Raw genomic sequence first — 17350 nt, 5'->3', positions numbered from 1 at the left:
CAGGGCTCAGGTTTGCAAGTCCAAGTGGCTGCAAAAGCCAGACAAATGGATGAAAATCCAGGACTAGAGGAAATCCCAGTAGGTGAGGGATTCTGGGAAGCACTGCCTTCTCTGGTGAGTGAAGACAGGCCGAGGTGCGTGCCCCGTGGTCAGGGGCAGATGGTGGGAGTGGACAGATGGTGGAGAGCACTGGATTCTCTGTGTCCAGGGGAGCTTCTTGGGATTTGCAGGGCTATTCTGCACCTGAATCTGGTCAGGGGCCTCGATCTGACCCTCGCATGCATCCACACGCAGCCCACATCTTCTTCTGGTCAGCCACCGGGCAGAACGTGCCGGACTGGGGCTTAGGAAAGGTAGCCTTTCTGAGCCAGAGAACCAGGAGGAAGCAGGCGAAGAACAAAAGCTGTGCTCTCATAATCCCAAGAGGTTCCATATTTTACTGCTTCTTTTATAGTTAAGAGTCCTGGGTCCTGGGTGTGAAGGAGAGGAGGGGCCGTTGTGCTGGCGAACGTACATTCCGCCGGCCAGTTCTGCTGAGGTATGATGGTGAGCATTCGCAGATGGCTGGCTGGGGACAGGGCTGGCTGGGGACAGGGCTGGCCAACTCCGGGAAGGGCTAAGCCACTTGCCCCCTATGGACACTAAGTCCATAACCAGCCTGAACTTATTAGAGGGGGATGGCAGCCTACTCCGCCAGTGGTGACCCAGGGATGACCCGATGGGCTCCCATGGTCTTACTCATGGATCAAGGTCAGGGACCATACTCCTTTTCATACTTGCTTCAGGTTCAAGTAGGCTGCTCACTTGAACACTCATGGCTTAGGCTGGACATCTCAGAGAGAGAGGACCTGGTATGACTGACTGTTTCACCGACCAAGGGGAACATGATCACCCAGCTCCCTGCTTCCCAAACACATTGGGACTGGAGGGTCTGGGAGTAGGAGGAGATCCAGGAAGGTGCTCCGGTCATGGGCGGGAGGGTGAGACACCCTTCGTGACAAGGCATGGAAATGGTATCATTGCTTTTCAAGCAAAGAAAGTCAAGCCATAGAGCTTAGCGGAGCCTGGAGGCTCCATGCCTGACTCAGTCCATCTGCTCCCATTCCCTAGAATGGGTGTCTTCCTTCTGGTTGTTTTTTTGTTTGTTTGTTTTTGTTTTTTTTTTATTTTTATTTTTTTATAGATTTTATTTATTTATTTGACAGAGAGAGAAATAGGCGGAGAGTCAGGCAGAGAGAGAGAGAGAAGCAGGCTCCCGCTGAGCAAAGAGCCCGATGCGGGGCTCGATCCCAGGACACTGAGATCATGACCTGAGCCGAAGGCAGTGGCTTAACCCACTGAGCCACCCAGGTGCCCCTTGTTTTTGTTTTTTTAAGATTTTATTTATTTGAAAGAGATGGGAGAGAGAAAGAGAGCATGAGCAGTGGGGAGAGGGAGAAGCAGGCTTCCCTGCAGAGCAGGGAGCCTGACATTGGGCTCAGACCCAGGATCCCCTGGGATCATGCCTGAGCTGAAGCGAGATACTTGCTGACTAGACAGCCAGGGGCCCCATCTTCCTTCTATTTTAAAATATGGGCTTTACTGTTATTTGGGTGTGGCAAAGCCAACAGATCTGGAGATGAGCGTCCCTGAAAAGATAGTGATACTCACAGATCCCAGGAGAGGACAGTCCATGCTACAGGGGGATCACACAGGGAAGCACCGGTCAGGAGGCTGAGGGAGTCCGGAAACAGGGGCCAGAAGCTTTATTGTAGTTACTGCAGGGAAGAAGCAGAGGAAGAGTCATCAGGCTTTTGATTGGCTAGTTTGATTAATTTCGGTGGCTCTGTGACATAGAAGCTGTCCCTAGGTGTCTGGTATCTGGCCTCGGGGTGATGAGGGCAAGTATGTAATAGCCCTGAGCATGGGGGTATGGGCTCTGAATTGGTTAGTTTGTATTTGAAAGGCGTGCTCTAGGGTGAGCTGTGTCCAGTTTCTAGAAACTGGCTAACTCAGGGAGGGCTGGCCCCTCCAGGATCAGCATGGCCCCAGATGTCAGAGCCTCAGAAAACAGAAACGTAAAAAGACCCAGTTAATACACTTCCTGTTCTCTGCTCTCAGGACACAGCTCAAGTCTCCCAAGTTCTAGGAAAGCTTCCCAGGCCACGCACTGGGACCACTCCCTCCTCCTGAAGTCCCATAGCCCTCACTGGTGCTGCTCGTTCAGCTTTTACCTGTCATCTAAGCAGAGCACCCTGTGTCCCTGTATCAAAACCCCAAGATCCTTGGAAGTGGGGATTGTGTCTAACTTCTCTATGTGCCCCACAGCACCTGGCACAGAGCCTTGAACTCAGTAAGTTCTCACTAAATTTGTGTTAAGGAATTCCCAGGGTTCAGTATGGTAGGCCACAGAGGTGGTTCCTGTAAAAGAAGAACCATTTTCAAGCCCTGGGCAGGAATAACCCTACTTGATTCCTTGCTTTAGTATCCAATAAGTGTTCTAAAATTTAGAATGTTTACAAACTGAGATCACCTTTGTGAAATGCACAAATGAGGAAAAATTCAGGCAGCTCCAGTTGTGAATACAACTGAGAAAGGGTCATTTCTAATTGCAGCTGAAAAGGAAAAATTGAGTTAGTATCGATGCCCTGACCACAGTGTTTCCTCCATTAACTCTCTGGAAGAGGAGAGTAGATTACACACATCAGCTGGTTTCACTGAGTGGCCAGGAGGCAGACGAGACATGTCTGTCTCCTGAATTATTATTAATGGACAGATCATCTGGGTTGTGTCTGTCCGGGGCTGGGGGGATGTCTATCACAGGCTGTCAGGAGCAGAGATTTACCTGGTTCAAAGTGGCCTGGAATGAGTTGGGAGACATGGTGGGTCCTCAGGGTGTTGAGGGCAAGACACGGCAATGCCACCAATGGCCTTGGGCTCCTCCTTGTGTGTGTACGGGAGCAAGGAAGGTAGACCAGATGGAGGGCGGGTTGGACCTGAGTAGAAAATGTTAGAGGGATTTGGCTCTGTTCCTAGGGCAGAGCTGAGGGACAAAAATAGATCACATCTTGGGAAACCTGGCATGAAATTAAATTCCAGGGCTCTAGCCAAGCTCTGCCAGCGAACTACCTGCCAGTGTCCAGAAATGCCCTCATCATGCTAAGTGGAGGTGATGGTGGAGCTGGGGAGGGAAGACAGCTGCTTTTGTGGGTACCCTAATGTTGCAGGGGCTGCCCCTCCTGTCTTTAGTCCCGTGCTATTCAAAATAGAGTCTGCAGACCAGTAGCACTGGTCTCATTTGGGAACTGTTTAGAAATGCTGACTCTCGGGCGGGGCTGGGAGTAGTGTGAGGCCAAAGACGATAGCTCCCTCCCTCAGGTGCAAAAGTTCCCCCAGAACTCAGTAATGGAGACAAATAACATTTTTTAAAGGCAAAATTAATGCCAAAAATCTATGATGAACAAAATAAAATGATTTGAAATGAAGACAGGATCTGACCCTACACTTGAACGATCCTACCCCTCTCAACTCACCCTAATCCCAGACCTGATCTCAGACCCCACTCAGACCACGGAAATCAGTGTCTGCCTCTAACAAGATCCCCAGAAGACTCAGGGGCACATCAAAGTTTGAGAAACACTGCTTCGGACAGTCCCCCCAAAGCCATCACAACCCCAAATCTTGGACTCCAGACAGCAACAAAAATGGGAAAGGATGAGCAGAGATTCCAGACATTCCAGAAGCATCCAGCCCCACGAGTTTGCTTGTCATTTGCCTGGATATGCACAGTGCCACCTTACAATTGTACAGTGCCCTGTAGTACACTGTAAGCTTTTTTAAAAATGTTGCATTTTGAAATAATGATAGATTTATAGGAAGTTGAGAAGATAGTACAGAGGGTTCCCATGTACCGAACTTAACCCAGTTTCCCCTATTGGTTACATGATATGTATTGACAATACAATACAGAAGTGAGGAAATTGACATTGGTATAAAGTGGATATATAGTTATATGCCATTGCATCACAGGTGTGGATTCACATAACCAGCACAATGAAGCTACAGAACTGGTCTCTCACTGCAAGGCTCTCCCTGGAGCCCTATAGCTTGAGAGTCACACCACCTCCCTGCCCTGTCCCCACCCTCATCCCTAACACTCGGCCGTCACTAATCTATATCATTGTGGAGAAGGTTATGTGAATGGAATCATATAGTCAACCTTTTGAGATTGGTTTTCACACGGGGGCATGATGATCTGAAGATCATCTTAATTGTTGCATGAATTGTTAGTTTGTTCTTTTTATTGCTAAGTAGCAGTATTCCAGTGTAGGGATATACCACTGTTTGTCTAACAGTTTGCCTAAAGCAGGACGTTTCATTTATTTCCTGCATTTGGATACTACAAATGAAGCGGATATGAGTAATCATGTACAGGTTTTTACGCAGACATGTCTTTATTTCTCTTGGAAAAACACCCTGGAGTACCATTGCTGGGTTATGTGATAAAACCTATGTTTAGTTGTGTTTTTTTTAATATTTTATTTTATTTTTTTAAAGATTTTATTTATTTATTTGACAGACAGAGATCACAAGCAGGCAGAGAGGGAGGCAGAGAGAGAGGAGGAAGTAGTCTCCCCACAGAGCAGAGAGCCTGAAGCGGGCTCCATCCCAGGACCCCGAGATCGTGACCCAAGCCGAAGGGAGAGACCCAACCCACTGAGCCACCCAGGCGCCCCTAAGTTTAGTTTTTTAAAGAAACTGCTAAACTCTTTTTCAGGGTCGCTTGCTGTCTGACATTCCCACCAGCCGTGTAGAAGGAATCCGGTTTCTCCACACCCTTGTCAGCTATTGATGTCGTCATTATTTTTTCTTTTAGTCATTTTGATTGGTGAATTCACGGTCTTAATTTACATTTCCGTGATGCTTAGTACTGTTGAACATCGCTTCCTACGCTTGTTTGCCATCTTTGTTTGTCCTCTTTGGTGGCATGTCTCCTCCTGCCTTATGCCCATTTTCTAATTGGATCTTTAGGGGTTTTGTTCTTTTTGTTTTGTTTTACCGTTGAGCTTCGAGGGTCTTTTTTATATTCTAGATATGAGGCCTCAGATATGTGGATCACAGATATTTTCACCCCATCCATAACTCATTTTTTCATGGGCTTAACAGGGTCTTTCAAAAGCTTTTGTGAATGTCCTGTTTATTGGTTTTTTTTCTTTTGGGCATCATGTTTTTAGTGTCATATCAGAGTCTTCACCAAGCCCTCTGCCCAGTTTTCTGCCATAGTTTCATCTGAATATTCATATTTTACATAAGTTAAAGCTATGATCCGTTTTGAATTAATTTTCTATGGGATAAGAGATTTAGGTTGATTTAGTTTTTTTTTTTTTTTTAAGATTTTATTTATTTATTTGACACACAGAGAGAGAAATCACAAGTAGGCAGAGAGGTGGACAGAGAGAGGGAAGCAGGCTCCCTGCTGAGCAGAGAGCCCAATGCGGGGCTGGATCCCAGGACCCTGAGATCATGACCTGAGCTGAAGGCAGAGGTTTAACCCACTGAACCACCCAGGTGCCCCTGATTTAGATTTTTTTATTGTTGTTTATTTTTGTCTATAGCCACCCAATTGCTCCAGTGCCATTTGTTGAAAAGACTATCCTTCCTTTATTGAATTATTTTTGCACCTTTGTCAAAATGCAGTTGGCCGTTTGTATGTGGGGCTATTTCTAGGCTCTATTCTGTTTCATTGATTTATGTGTCTGCCACTCTGCCAATACCTCACAGTCTTGATTACTATAGCTATATAAAAAGACTTGAAATTTGGATAGGCTGATTTCCCTATTTTCTTTTTTCCCACTTTCTTATTTTTTTTTTTTAAAGATTTTATTTATTTATTTGACAGAGAGAAATCACAAGTAGATGGAGAGGCAGGCAGAGAGAGAGAGAGGGAAGCAGGCTCCCTGCTGAGCAGAGAGCCCGATGCGGGACTCGATCCCAGGACCCTGAGATCATGACCTGAGCCGAAGGCAGTGGCCCAACCCACTGAGCCACCCAGGCGCCCCTCCACTTTCTTATTTTTTAAAAAAAAGGTTTTAACCATTCTGTTTCCTTCTGTATAAATTTTAGAAATAGTTTGTCTGTATCTTTTTTAAATTTTTATTTATTTGTTTGAGAGAGAGAATGAGAGAGAGAGAGAGCATGAGAAGGGGGAGGGTCAGAGGGAGAAGCAGACTCCCTGTTGAGCAGGGAGCCAGATACGGGACTCCAGGATCATGACCTGAGCCAAAGGCAGTCGCTTAACCAACTGAGTCACCCAGGTGCCCAGTTTGTCAGTATTTACACCAAAAATGACTTGCTGGAATTTTGATAGGAAGTGCATTAAATTTATTTATTGGTTTGTAGACCGTTAATATCTTCTTTGTTATGTCTTCTAATTCATAAACATGGTGTGTTTCTACATTTATTTACATCTTCCTTGATTTCTTTTTATCAGCACGTTGTAGTTTTTAACACAAATTTTGTATATGTTTTATTATATTTATACCTAAGTATTTCATTTTTTTCTGAGTCATTATAAGTAGTCTAATTTCAGTTTCCACATGTTTGTTGCTAGCACATAAAAATACAATTAATAAAGGGTGCCTGTATGGCTCAGTTAGTTAGTGTCTGCCTTAGGTGTCGGCTCAAGTCCTAATCTTGGGGTAGTGAGATGGAGTCCCACACCAGGCTCCCACCCCAGTGGGTGAGCTGCTTCTCCCTCTCCCTCTGCTAGTGCTCTCTCTCAGTCTCAAATATATAAATAAAATCTTTTTTAAAAAAATACAATTAATTTTCTTATGTTGATCTTATGATTTTACTTAACTCATTTTTAAAAGTATTTATTTATTTGAGAAAGAGAGAGAGAATGTGGAAAGAGGCAGAGAGAGAGAGAATCTTCAAGCAATCTCCCCACAGATTGTGGGGGTCTCCCCAGAGACCCCCTCCCCACACACACATGATCTCAATTTCACCACCCCTGAGATCATGACCCATGAAATCATGACCTGAGCTGAAACCAAGAGTCAGACGTTCAACTGACTGAGCCACCCAGGCACCCCCTGAACCCACTTAATAATACTAGGAATTCCCTTGTAGATTTCTTGGGATTTCTAAGTAGACTTTTATACAAATAGAGATAGTTTTTCTTTTTAATCTTTTTGATCTCTATGCCTTTACTTTTTCTTGCCTTATGAGCTAGCTAAAACTTCAAGTGCCATATTGAATAGCAGTGGTGAGAGCAGATGGGCCTGTGTTGTTCCTGATCTTAGAGAGAAAGCATTCTGTCTTTTGCCATTAAGTGTGATATTTGCTATAGGTCTTTAAGGATGTCCCTTATGTTGAGGAAGTTCCCTTCTACTCTTAGTTTTCAGAGTTTTTATCATGAATCCATGTAGAATTTTGTCAACTGCTTTCTCTGCATCCTTGGATAGAATCATGTGCCTTTCTTCTTCAGATTGTTAATATGGGGGATCACATTAAATGATTTTTCAGATTTTTTAAAAAGATTTATTTATTTATTTATTTATTTGACAGACAGAGATCACAAGTAGGCAGAGAGGCAGGTAGAGAGAGAGAGAGAGAGGAGGAAGCAGGCTCCCTGCCGTGCAGAGAGCCCGATGCGGGGCTCTATCCCAGAACCCTGGGATCATGACTTGAGCCAAAGGCAGAGGCTTAACCCACTGAGCCACCCAGGCACCCAGATTTTTCAGATATTGAAACAGCCTTGGATCCTTGCAATACATGCCCGTTGGTCATGGTGTATTATTCTATGTGTAGCTGGATTCTATTTGCTAATATTTTGCTATTGGTTTTTGCGTATTTTCTAGTCTCTTTACCTGGTTTTGGTATCAGGGTGACACCAGCTCCATGAAATAAATTGGAAAATGTTCCCTTTTTTTTTTTAATCTTCTGCAAGAGACCCTAGAATTGTGTCACTTTTTAAAATATCAGCTTTACCAAGGTATAATTGACATATAAAATGTAAGATATTTAAAGTGTGCGGTGCAGTGATTTGATAAACATGTACATTGTGAAAGGGCTCTACCCATCCAGTTCATAAACCACATGGGCCACTTCACATATTTACTTCTGTGTCTTTTTTTCTTTCCTTCTTCTGTCTTTCTTCCTTTGTGTGTGAGAACATTTTAGTTCTACGCTTTTAGCAAATTTCAGTTATACAATGTTATAGCAATATTGTGATTTGTAAAAAATATATATTCTGACCTTCATCCACAGTTCCTGACCCACAACTTCTAAAACCTGTGAAATTCCCTGAGCAAGAAGAGAAAAACATCTTTTGTTATAATATTTGGTCTCTTTTTCTCAGTTCCTAAAAATGTTTCAGAGCTATAAAGGTGAAATGGGTGTCTTGTTATTCGTAACAAAGCCCTCTCCACCACAAAGAGGTTTATGTTAATGTTGTGACTTTTGGAAACCACCTAAGGATGGAGGCTGGTGGCCAGGGGAACCATCTATAAATAGAGAGTTGGAACTTTCAGTCTACTTCCTGATTTCTGGGGAGGTAAGAGGGCCGGAGATTGAATCAATCACCAACCGTCAATGAGTTAATCAATTACACCAATATAATGAAGCCTCCATTAAAACCCCAAAAGGAAGACATTTGGAGAGCTTCTGGTTTGGGGAGACAGACGCTTCCATATACCTTCATTCTGGATCCCAAACTCCATGAGTCCCCAGAACTACAAAGGCAGAGGCTCCTTTGTTTAGGTCCTTGCCCTAGGTATCTCTTTATCTGGCTGTTGATCTGTAGTCTTTAATATCCTTTGTAATAAATCGGTAATCTAGTGAGTAAATGAACTTCCTGAGATCTGTGAGCTGCTGTCACAAATTAATCAAACCAATAGAGGTGGCCATTTGGCCAGAAGTACAGGTTCCAACCTGGCCTTGCAATTTGGTAGCTGAAAGGGAGGAGGCAGTCTTGTAGGACTGAATCCTTAACCTGTGGGAGTGGATACTATCTCTAGGTAGGTAGTGTCAGACTTTAGTTGGATTGTAGGATGCCTGCTAGTGTCTTCAGAATTGCTTTGTGGTGTGGGAAATAGACACACAGACACACATACACACACATACTGGAAGTGGGGGTTAGAATCATTTCAGTTATCAACTACAGTCACCATGTTTTACATTAGATCCATCCATGGCTTTAGTTTTAATTCTTCTTTAAATGTTTAGGACAATTCCCCAGTGAAACCATGTGGGTGTGATGCACTTTAATATTCAGAATTTGATTCAATTCTCATAGCAACCTTGCAAAGAAGGCATTTTACAGGTATGGAAACTTAAGGCTCAGAGAAATGAAGTGACTTACCCAAGATCTAGACATCTTCTGATTCCAAGTTCAGTCCACAAAACCACACTTCCTGAGTTAGATGTCATTAGGCTGACTCTTCAGTCCTTTGGAATCTCTATGGGAAACAAGGAAGAGAATAATTGTAGCTGTTCCTGGCCACTTTTGTTTAGCTGGGTGCCAGTTCTTTCTTGCTGGACATCACATTCAAGTTAGAGGGTAACGAGGCAACCAGTGAATCACTGAGTATAAAACCTAGTACTGTTCGTACATGATGAAGGTACAGTTCGAAAGATTGATGACACATGCATTGACACATCCAACTGCAAAACCTGAGAAGCAAAGCAAACAAAACCGTCTCAAGAGAAAAGGAAATCCTATTATTTTGTGGCCCCTGGACATACTCTGGGAAGTTTGGAGGGGTCATCTCTCTCCTCCATCCCTTATTACCTGACCCCAAATTTCCCACCAGGAATGATTAGCTTACTTAAGATAGGATTTTTCATCACCCTCACTATCCCTTCTTTGATTTTTTTTTTTTTTTTGAAGATTTTATTTATTCCTTTGACAGACAGAGATCACAAGCAGGCAGAGAGGCAGGCAGAGAGAGAGAGGAAGGGAAGCAGGCTCCCTGCTGAGCAGAGAGCCCAGCACGGAGCTCGATCCCATGACCCCGGTGGGATCATGATGTGAACCAAAGGCAGAGGCTTTAACCCACTGAGTCACCCAGGTGCACCCCCTTCTGTGATTCCCCTCCCCCCAGCTCTGATCATGTCGTTTCCCTGTTAATAGCCTTCAATGATTCTGTATTGTCTCTACTTCTCAACTCTATGGTTGTCGTCTATGTACGTCCAGGGTTCTCAAACTTCAGAGAAGAAAAGAATCACCCAGAGACATTACCTGAAAATGTAGTGTCTTAAATCCCAACCCCAGAGATTTTGACTCAGTAACTCTGGACTGAGACCTAGGAATCTGTTTTAATAGCCTCCTCCTGGTGATTCCAGTGCCGTCCACAGAATACACATTGACCAAACACTGATCTCTGGTATAAAGACCATAGTCCCAGGCCTGGCTTTCAGGCCCTGAGAAGTTCCATTCCAGCATGCTTAGTGACTAGTACCCCTCCCTCATCCTCACCACTACCAGGCCTCCAGGCCTCCAGACCTCCAGACCAACCCAGTGGGTAAGACTAAACCAGTTGGCAAGCGCGCTTCGGAAAGGCAGAATTAATCTCTCCTGTCCCTTTCCCCCCTGCCCTTAGCACTTCAATGTTAGCACAGCGTTGTTCAAACTATAGGTTGCCACCCAATAGTAGGTTTTGACCAGGTTCTTATTTAAATTTATGATTCCTAGAATAGAATATATGGAAACCATCAGTGTGCGTTGCTGTAGTTAAGGGGATTGTAATACATTTGTTTCAGTTAATTACCTGTATACATAGATGCGTATTGTGTCGGGACATGAACTGTGTTTCTCACTGTGGCTTGTACTCCAGCAACACTGAAAGCCACTGTAGAACTCCTCTCTCATTAGATCAATCAGTATGGCTTTCTGTATCTCCATTATTGTGAAACTTTGGGGAATAATGAATAAAGCCACCTTTATCCTCTTATTCCTCCAGGATTGATCATGGTATTTTGTACTCAACAACTGAACTGATTTGATTACATCATCACAATCATGCCTCTTCTGGGTTTAACTACTTCAGATCAAGTATCCTCTTCTAGGGTATAGGGTTAGGGTTATTCCTTTCAGAAATTGCCTCTTCTGGAGGAGTGCTTGGGTGGCTCAGTCGGTGAGGCATCTGCCTTTGACTTAGGTCATGATCTCTGGTACCTGGGATCGAGACCCATGTCAGGCTCCCTGCTCAAGGGAAGCCTGCTTCTCCCTCTCCCTCTGCCCCTCTCTTACCCCATCTCTTGCTCTCTCTTTCAAATAAATAAATACAATCTTAAAAAAAATTTTTGCCTCTTTGTGAGATAGTGAATCTTGGAGCATTGCTGAAGAAGTTCTAGAACCTAGGTGAGGTTTGGTGGGCTGAGGTCCGAAGCCGATGACCAAGAAAGAATTCTTGAGACATCTTTGGTGCAAAATGGTGGTTTATTAAAGCACAGGGACAGGACCCATGGGCAGGAAGAGCTGCTGCCCGGGTTATGAGAGATGGTAGGTTAGGTACCTTGTGGTTGGGGGAAGGTGAGGGCAAGGGAGGTTTCAACGGAGCTTCATATGCTAACGAGGGCCTGTAAGGTGCTGGGATACCAGAGGACTTGAGGCTTGATCAGTGTTGTCTTTTGGCAAGCCAATGACATTCCTGCTATCAAGCGTCTTTGTTATTGAGATTTGGTTTTAGAAGAAATTTAACTTTATTTAGGGCTTGAGGAACTGAGTTATTTGCCTCTGGAAACTGTGCTATTGAGAAGGTTACTTCTTTGTAGATCTCTAGGACATTCGTAAACCCGGGGAGACTGTCTTGCAGGATTGTGATCTCTGCAAGTTAACTATTTGTTTATGGAGGTCAGAGGTGCCTGAGGAATGTCACACACAGTACCGAGGGGAGCGGGTGGAGAGGGGGTGCAAGGTGCCGGCTTTTGCTTTGTCTTCAACCAGCCTCCTGCTCCCTCATCAATTGCCAGAAGAAGTGGCCCCTCACGTTGGCCAGAAGCAAAGGGTAACATTTGTAAGGTGATGAGGTTCTTCGGGGCAATGTATTTCCTATGGAGAGTCTAGAGTGTGGTCTGAGGAATGGAGTGGGCGGCTCTCTGACTTAAGATGGCCCAGTGAAAGGACGCTCTAGAAGGACAAGAGCAGAGGAAATAGTTACATGAGTCTTCTAGGCAAACGTGTGTTAAGCATCCACTGGTCAATTAACGAGTCACTATGCAGGCTCTTAAGAACCCAAGATGTGTTCGGATGGGTGACGACTGGACCACATGTGGATTACAGCTTTTTTTTCTTAAGGCAGCGGTGTTTCAGATGGCAATGTGTCCAGTCAAGGTTGTTTGAAGGCCAATCATCTTATACCGAGCTTGCTTCTCACATGTATGTTAACTGCGCATCTCTGTTAGCTGTAAGTTGGGGACCTCCTACAACAAAATCTCTGGCTTTGAAGAACTCAGTGCAGAAGAGGAGTGAAGGCATACACCTTCAGAAACAATTTTCTGGCCAGGCCCCTTGAACTTGATGCACAGGGGCCTAGCAGAGCTGTAAGTGCAGTCAAGGCGGTTGCTGGACAGCGCAGGCAGGCTGGACCGAGGTAGAGGTGAGGTAGAGTGGGGCTTCCAGTGAGAAGCTTGGGGGTGCAGAATAAGGAGAGGCCACTTTTTTGTAGGATGGGGGAGGAAGGAGGCTCTGACTTACTACAGCAGGGACTCCGCGACAGCTAAGGGCCAGATGTAAATGATCTCAGTGAAGACTAGAGTATGAAGGGCCAAGAGAAGAGAGGGGTGGTATGGAGCACGTCCCAATAAAAGGGTTTTTGTTTCGTTTTGTTTTAATGATTTTATTTATTTTTTCGACACAGAGAGAGAGATCACAAGTAGGCAGAGAGGCTGGCGGAGAGAGGGGGAAGCAGGCTCCCTGCTGAGCAGAGAGCCCAACATGGGACTCGATCCCAGGACCCCGAAACCACAACCCGAGCCGAAGGCAGGGGCTCAACCCTCTAAGCCACCCAGGCACCCCTGTTTTGTTTTGTTTTAATAAGGATTTCAATTTGTCCTTGGCCTCAAAATAAGACTTCTTGAAAACAAGTAAAGTAATATCATGCTTTAAAAAAGCAGAGGTTAGGGGCGCCTGGGTGGCTCAGTTGTTAAGCGTCTGCCTTCAGCTCAGGTCATGATCCCAGGGTCCTAGGATCGAGCCCCGCATTGGACTCTCTGCTCAGCGGGGAGCCTGCTTCTCCCTCTCTCCCTCTCCCTCTCTCTTAGATAAACATATAAAATCTTATAAAAAATAAAAAAGCAAAGGTGACACACCTTATTAGAACGGCTAAAATCCAAAAAACCTGGTAATTCCCTATGCTGGCAACGATGTGGCGCAGCAGCAACGCTCATCTGTTGCTTGTGGGAATGTAAAATGGAATGATCACGTTGGAAGCCAATTTGGCAGTTTCTTCCAAAATCAAATGTCCTCTCACCGTCTGACCCAGCCACTGCCCTCCTAGATGTTTACACAGCCGAGTCGCAAACTAGGTCCACGCAAAAACCTGCACATGAATGCTCTATCAGTTTGATTCATCATCAGTGAAAACTGGAAGCAACCGAGACGCCCTTCAGTTGCTGAATGGATAAACAGTACAAATGGATAAAGAAATTGTGACATATCCAGACAACAGATAATTATTCGGCAATTTACAAATTGAGTTATCAAGCCACAATGCATACCGTTAAGTAAAAGAAGCCAGTCTGAAGAAGCTACGTAGTGTATGAGCCCAACTCACTCGGTGTTTTGGAAAGGGCAAAACCAGAGAAATGGTAGGAAGATCCCTAGTTACCGGCAGCTCTGCACCCAGGCAGAGGGATGAACAGCGGGATCACAGTGGATTCTGTGTAGAGAAACTGTTTGCAACATAACTGCAACAGTGCCTACATGTCATTATACGTTCGTCAAAACACACAGATTGTACAACACTGTGTCTCTTCGTGGGAGCTATGGCCTATAGTTAATCCATAGTAATGTGTCAGTATGGACTCATCAAGTGTAACAAATGAACCGCACTAATGCAAGATATTAATAATAGGAAAAACGGTGGGGGGCGGGGGGAGATAGGAAGGTGGGGGCTGGATGTATAGACCTCTATGCGCTCTCTGCTCCATTGTTCCTTAAATCCAAAACCATGCTCAAAAATAAAGTGTGTTAATTATTTTTTTAAGAAATGGAGAGATTTCGCATTGAAAGAAAAAAAAAAGGCAAATGTGATGAGAATTATTTTTAAGTTTTAAGAGAGGAGCAAGGAAGTCCTGGGCACTTGCTTGTAAACTACACAGCCAGCCTTGCTCCCCAAGACCCCCTTCGTGAACAGAATCCCTCGCCTGCGAAATAAATCCATACCACATATCCTCCCCGGTACAAGCTCAGGCCCTGCTGGGTTTGACACTGAACCCCTTCAAATGAGAACTAAAATTTTCCTCCCCTTCCTAGTTTTCTAAATTTTCTCATGGAAAAGACATCGGGCTTGTCTGGTAAATTTGAAAAAGCAGCCTCACGAATTCCTTCCAAAGGGAAAAAGGCTTTTCTGTGACTGAACTTCTCTCAATCAACCATAACGATGGCTTTCCTGTTAATTCTCCTTAATTACATGGAAGGCCTTTAAACTTGTTTTGGTGGTTCTCTTCTGAGATGAGGCAATCAGCCCACCTTTGCTATTATAAGAAGGTGGCGGCTGCTTCTTCTTCTTCCTTGTTTTCTTCCTTTTAAGTCACTCCTCCATTTTAGAATTTCCGCAAGTGATCATAGGCGTAAATTCCAGTCTGTCCCTCAAACGGCTTCTAGTGAGGTGCTTGTTCTAAATCCCTCTAAGCTGCCGACTTGTCCAGCAGAGGACCTTTTAAACTGGATTAATCCCCTTGGTTCTAAATCCTTTTGCTCTGGGGGCCAGAATCTCATCCCATAACCTTTTGAATCACCAAGGTAACTTGGAAGGTTGGCACTTTCCATGTAAATGGCGAGAGCTGTAAGGCAATAAACCTTGCAGAGCAGAACGTATTGATTTCATCAATCACCTTTAATCCACACCTTTCCGAATCTTTATAACGTTTGGTTTTCTTCTCTTAATTAGAAAGAGCCAGGGATTATCTGCACAAAACTGGAAGGTTTATTGTGATTGGCGGGATTGTCTCTCCTGTCCACGACTCCTACGGAAAACAGGTGGGTTGGTCCTTTGCCTCTCTGCTCCTTTACGCTCCCTTTCTGACCCCATGGATGGCTCCTAGGGCACACAGCTGCCCCAAGGCCGTCTGGGCTACACTTCCTGGAAACACACATGCCTGGTAGCAGGTGTCCTGCTCCGGGCTCTGGACCAGGCTCAGCCCCGCGCAGGTGGGTGCGGGCGGCAGCGGGGAGGAACAGCTGCGCCCGCAGCGCTCATTAGCCCGAGCGCGCACCGCCGCGGACCGCCGAGCTCCGGTGCCACACATGCGGCGGGTTACAGATCTTTCCCGGATTTCAGGAGGAAAAGGCCCATGCCTCTTACGATCGGATTTAAAATTCCTTTCCTTGCGGCTCCCTCCCTGCCACACGAAAGGGAAGGGCTGTCCATCTCCCCTCCATCCCCAGCGGCCTCCGAGGAAGTCGCCCACCCAGCAGCCCGAGCCTCGAGACGAAGCCCCGTTTGCAGGGTTAAGTCTCTGTGCTGGGCAAGGGTCGGCTGCTTCCTCCCAGGGGCCCATCTCCTGACCCTGTCGTGAGTGGCCCATCCCGACCTCCGTCCCCTCTACGCTCTGGGCGTCAGTGTGACAGGTGCACACACGGCGGGGTGGGGGGCACACTCTCCTTCCCGGCGTGGCTGAGGAAAGGCTGCCCTTGAATGAGAAGCCCGCTTGGGGTGGGGTCCCCGGAGGCTGCAGGGAGCCTCCCACTGATGCTCTGTTGTTCCCCAGGGCCTTGTGTCCAGCCGGCACCGCCTCATCATGTGTCAGCTGGCGGTGCAGAACTCCGACTGGATCAGGTAGGGCTGGCCTGGCCCATGCCCCTGGGGGGGGGGGGGGCGGGGGGTCACTGGGGCTGAGGGGAGGAAGAGAGGAAGAGGAGGGGTCCCCTCAGTCATCTGGATCCCACAGGGGTGGGGAGGTCAGAAGAGGCATTAGTCCCCGGCAGGCTATAATTACGCAAACCTTCGGAGGTGACCCCGCTTGGTTTTATAACCAGGCGGTAGGGCCCAGCAGACCCAAGAGGGAAGCCGCAGTGTTTCTCTGCTCTGGGACATTTGGATCCAGGAGTATTCCTGGACATCATTGGATTTGGGGTGAGGCCTGGCCAGGAAATCCGAAATGCCTCTCCACTTTTCTCCCCCGTTACTTCCTGTGAACTCAAACTTCCTTTTAGGAACCATTCTCTGGGTTTCCTTATTTCCCATTCCTGAACTCGGGCTTCCTGGGGCTCCGGGCTGAGCGTGGGACCGAGGGGCTCCCAGCAAGCGGGCACTGCGCCGGCCGCCCGAAGATGGCAGACACCGTTATGTGCAGCGCTGGCCATGTAATTAAAGCAAGCTTCCACTAATTATGCTAATTACACTCCCCCAAGTTCCCACAGTTATAATTTGCATGAGAAAATGCCGTTTAAAAAAAAATAATGGCACACCATTTGTACTGTAACTTCCCCCCATGGAAAAATAAGCAGCACCTAGAGGTTTCTCTGAAAGGAGGGATGTGAAGGGAAGCTCACCTCACAGTGAGGGGAGGAGAGGGGTGGGTGGGAAGGAGAGCGGGGAAGGGAAGCCACCACCGCAATCGCATTGGGATCTTTGCGGGTCATGAGCAGTGATTTGCGTGAGAAACACTTGTACCTCAGACTTTCTCAAACCCCTGAGATATAGGGAGACACAGCTGCCTTTTCTCTGGTGAGAAACGGGCCCAGAGAAATCAAGGGGTTTGAGTGTGAACAGCCTGTCCACGGTCCCGTCAGGGAAAGAAACAAGGCCTTGTAACACTGTGGCTTAGGATCTCCTGGGGAAAATGGGGACCAGTGGGGGAAGACACAGGGCAGGAGTTGTTCCTGCTTGGATGTGACTGGAAGATTCTGAAAGAATTGCTTCATTCATTCAACAAATATTTCCCCAGCACCTCCTGCTGACTCTGCACTGCTCCAAGCGCTTGGGCAAGGTCAGAATTCCGAGAATTGAGGTCACTAGGGAAGCTCAGGTGGTTCTAGAGGTAGGGGCGGGGCCTCCGGCCCTGGGGGAGCCTGTTGCGGGCAGGTGGGTGGTGGTCAGAGGTGGGGGGAGGGCCTGCCGCTCAAGCCGACTCTCAAGGTTTTCAGCCCGGGAGCTCTTACCTCTGGGAAGCTTCGGTGTGTGCGCCTGGTGGGAGGTGGGCA

At 46.4% G+C, this 17350-nt stretch overlaps 1 protein-coding gene across 2 annotated transcripts in view; it reads left to right on the top strand.

Annotated features, from left to right (window-relative positions):
- The window catches only part of NMNAT2 (nicotinamide nucleotide adenylyltransferase 2), a 153892-nt gene that overhangs the window by 105020 nt on the left and 31522 nt on the right, over window positions 1-17350 (top strand). For both annotated transcript variants that reach the window (XM_059412742.1, XM_059412743.1), the window contains exons 2-3: window positions 15096-15184; window positions 15916-15983. In XM_059412742.1, the coding sequence (XP_059268725.1) occupies window positions 15096-15184; window positions 15916-15983 (157 nt within the window). The remainder of the gene's footprint in view (window positions 1-15095; window positions 15185-15915; window positions 15984-17350) is intronic.

This window comes from Mustela nigripes, chromosome 10 (assembly GCF_022355385.1).
Source record: "Mustela nigripes isolate SB6536 chromosome 10, MUSNIG.SB6536, whole genome shotgun sequence".
Lineage (NCBI taxonomy): Eukaryota > Metazoa > Chordata > Mammalia > Carnivora > Mustelidae > Mustela > Mustela nigripes.
This window is presented reverse-complemented; position numbering and strand designations above follow the sequence as displayed.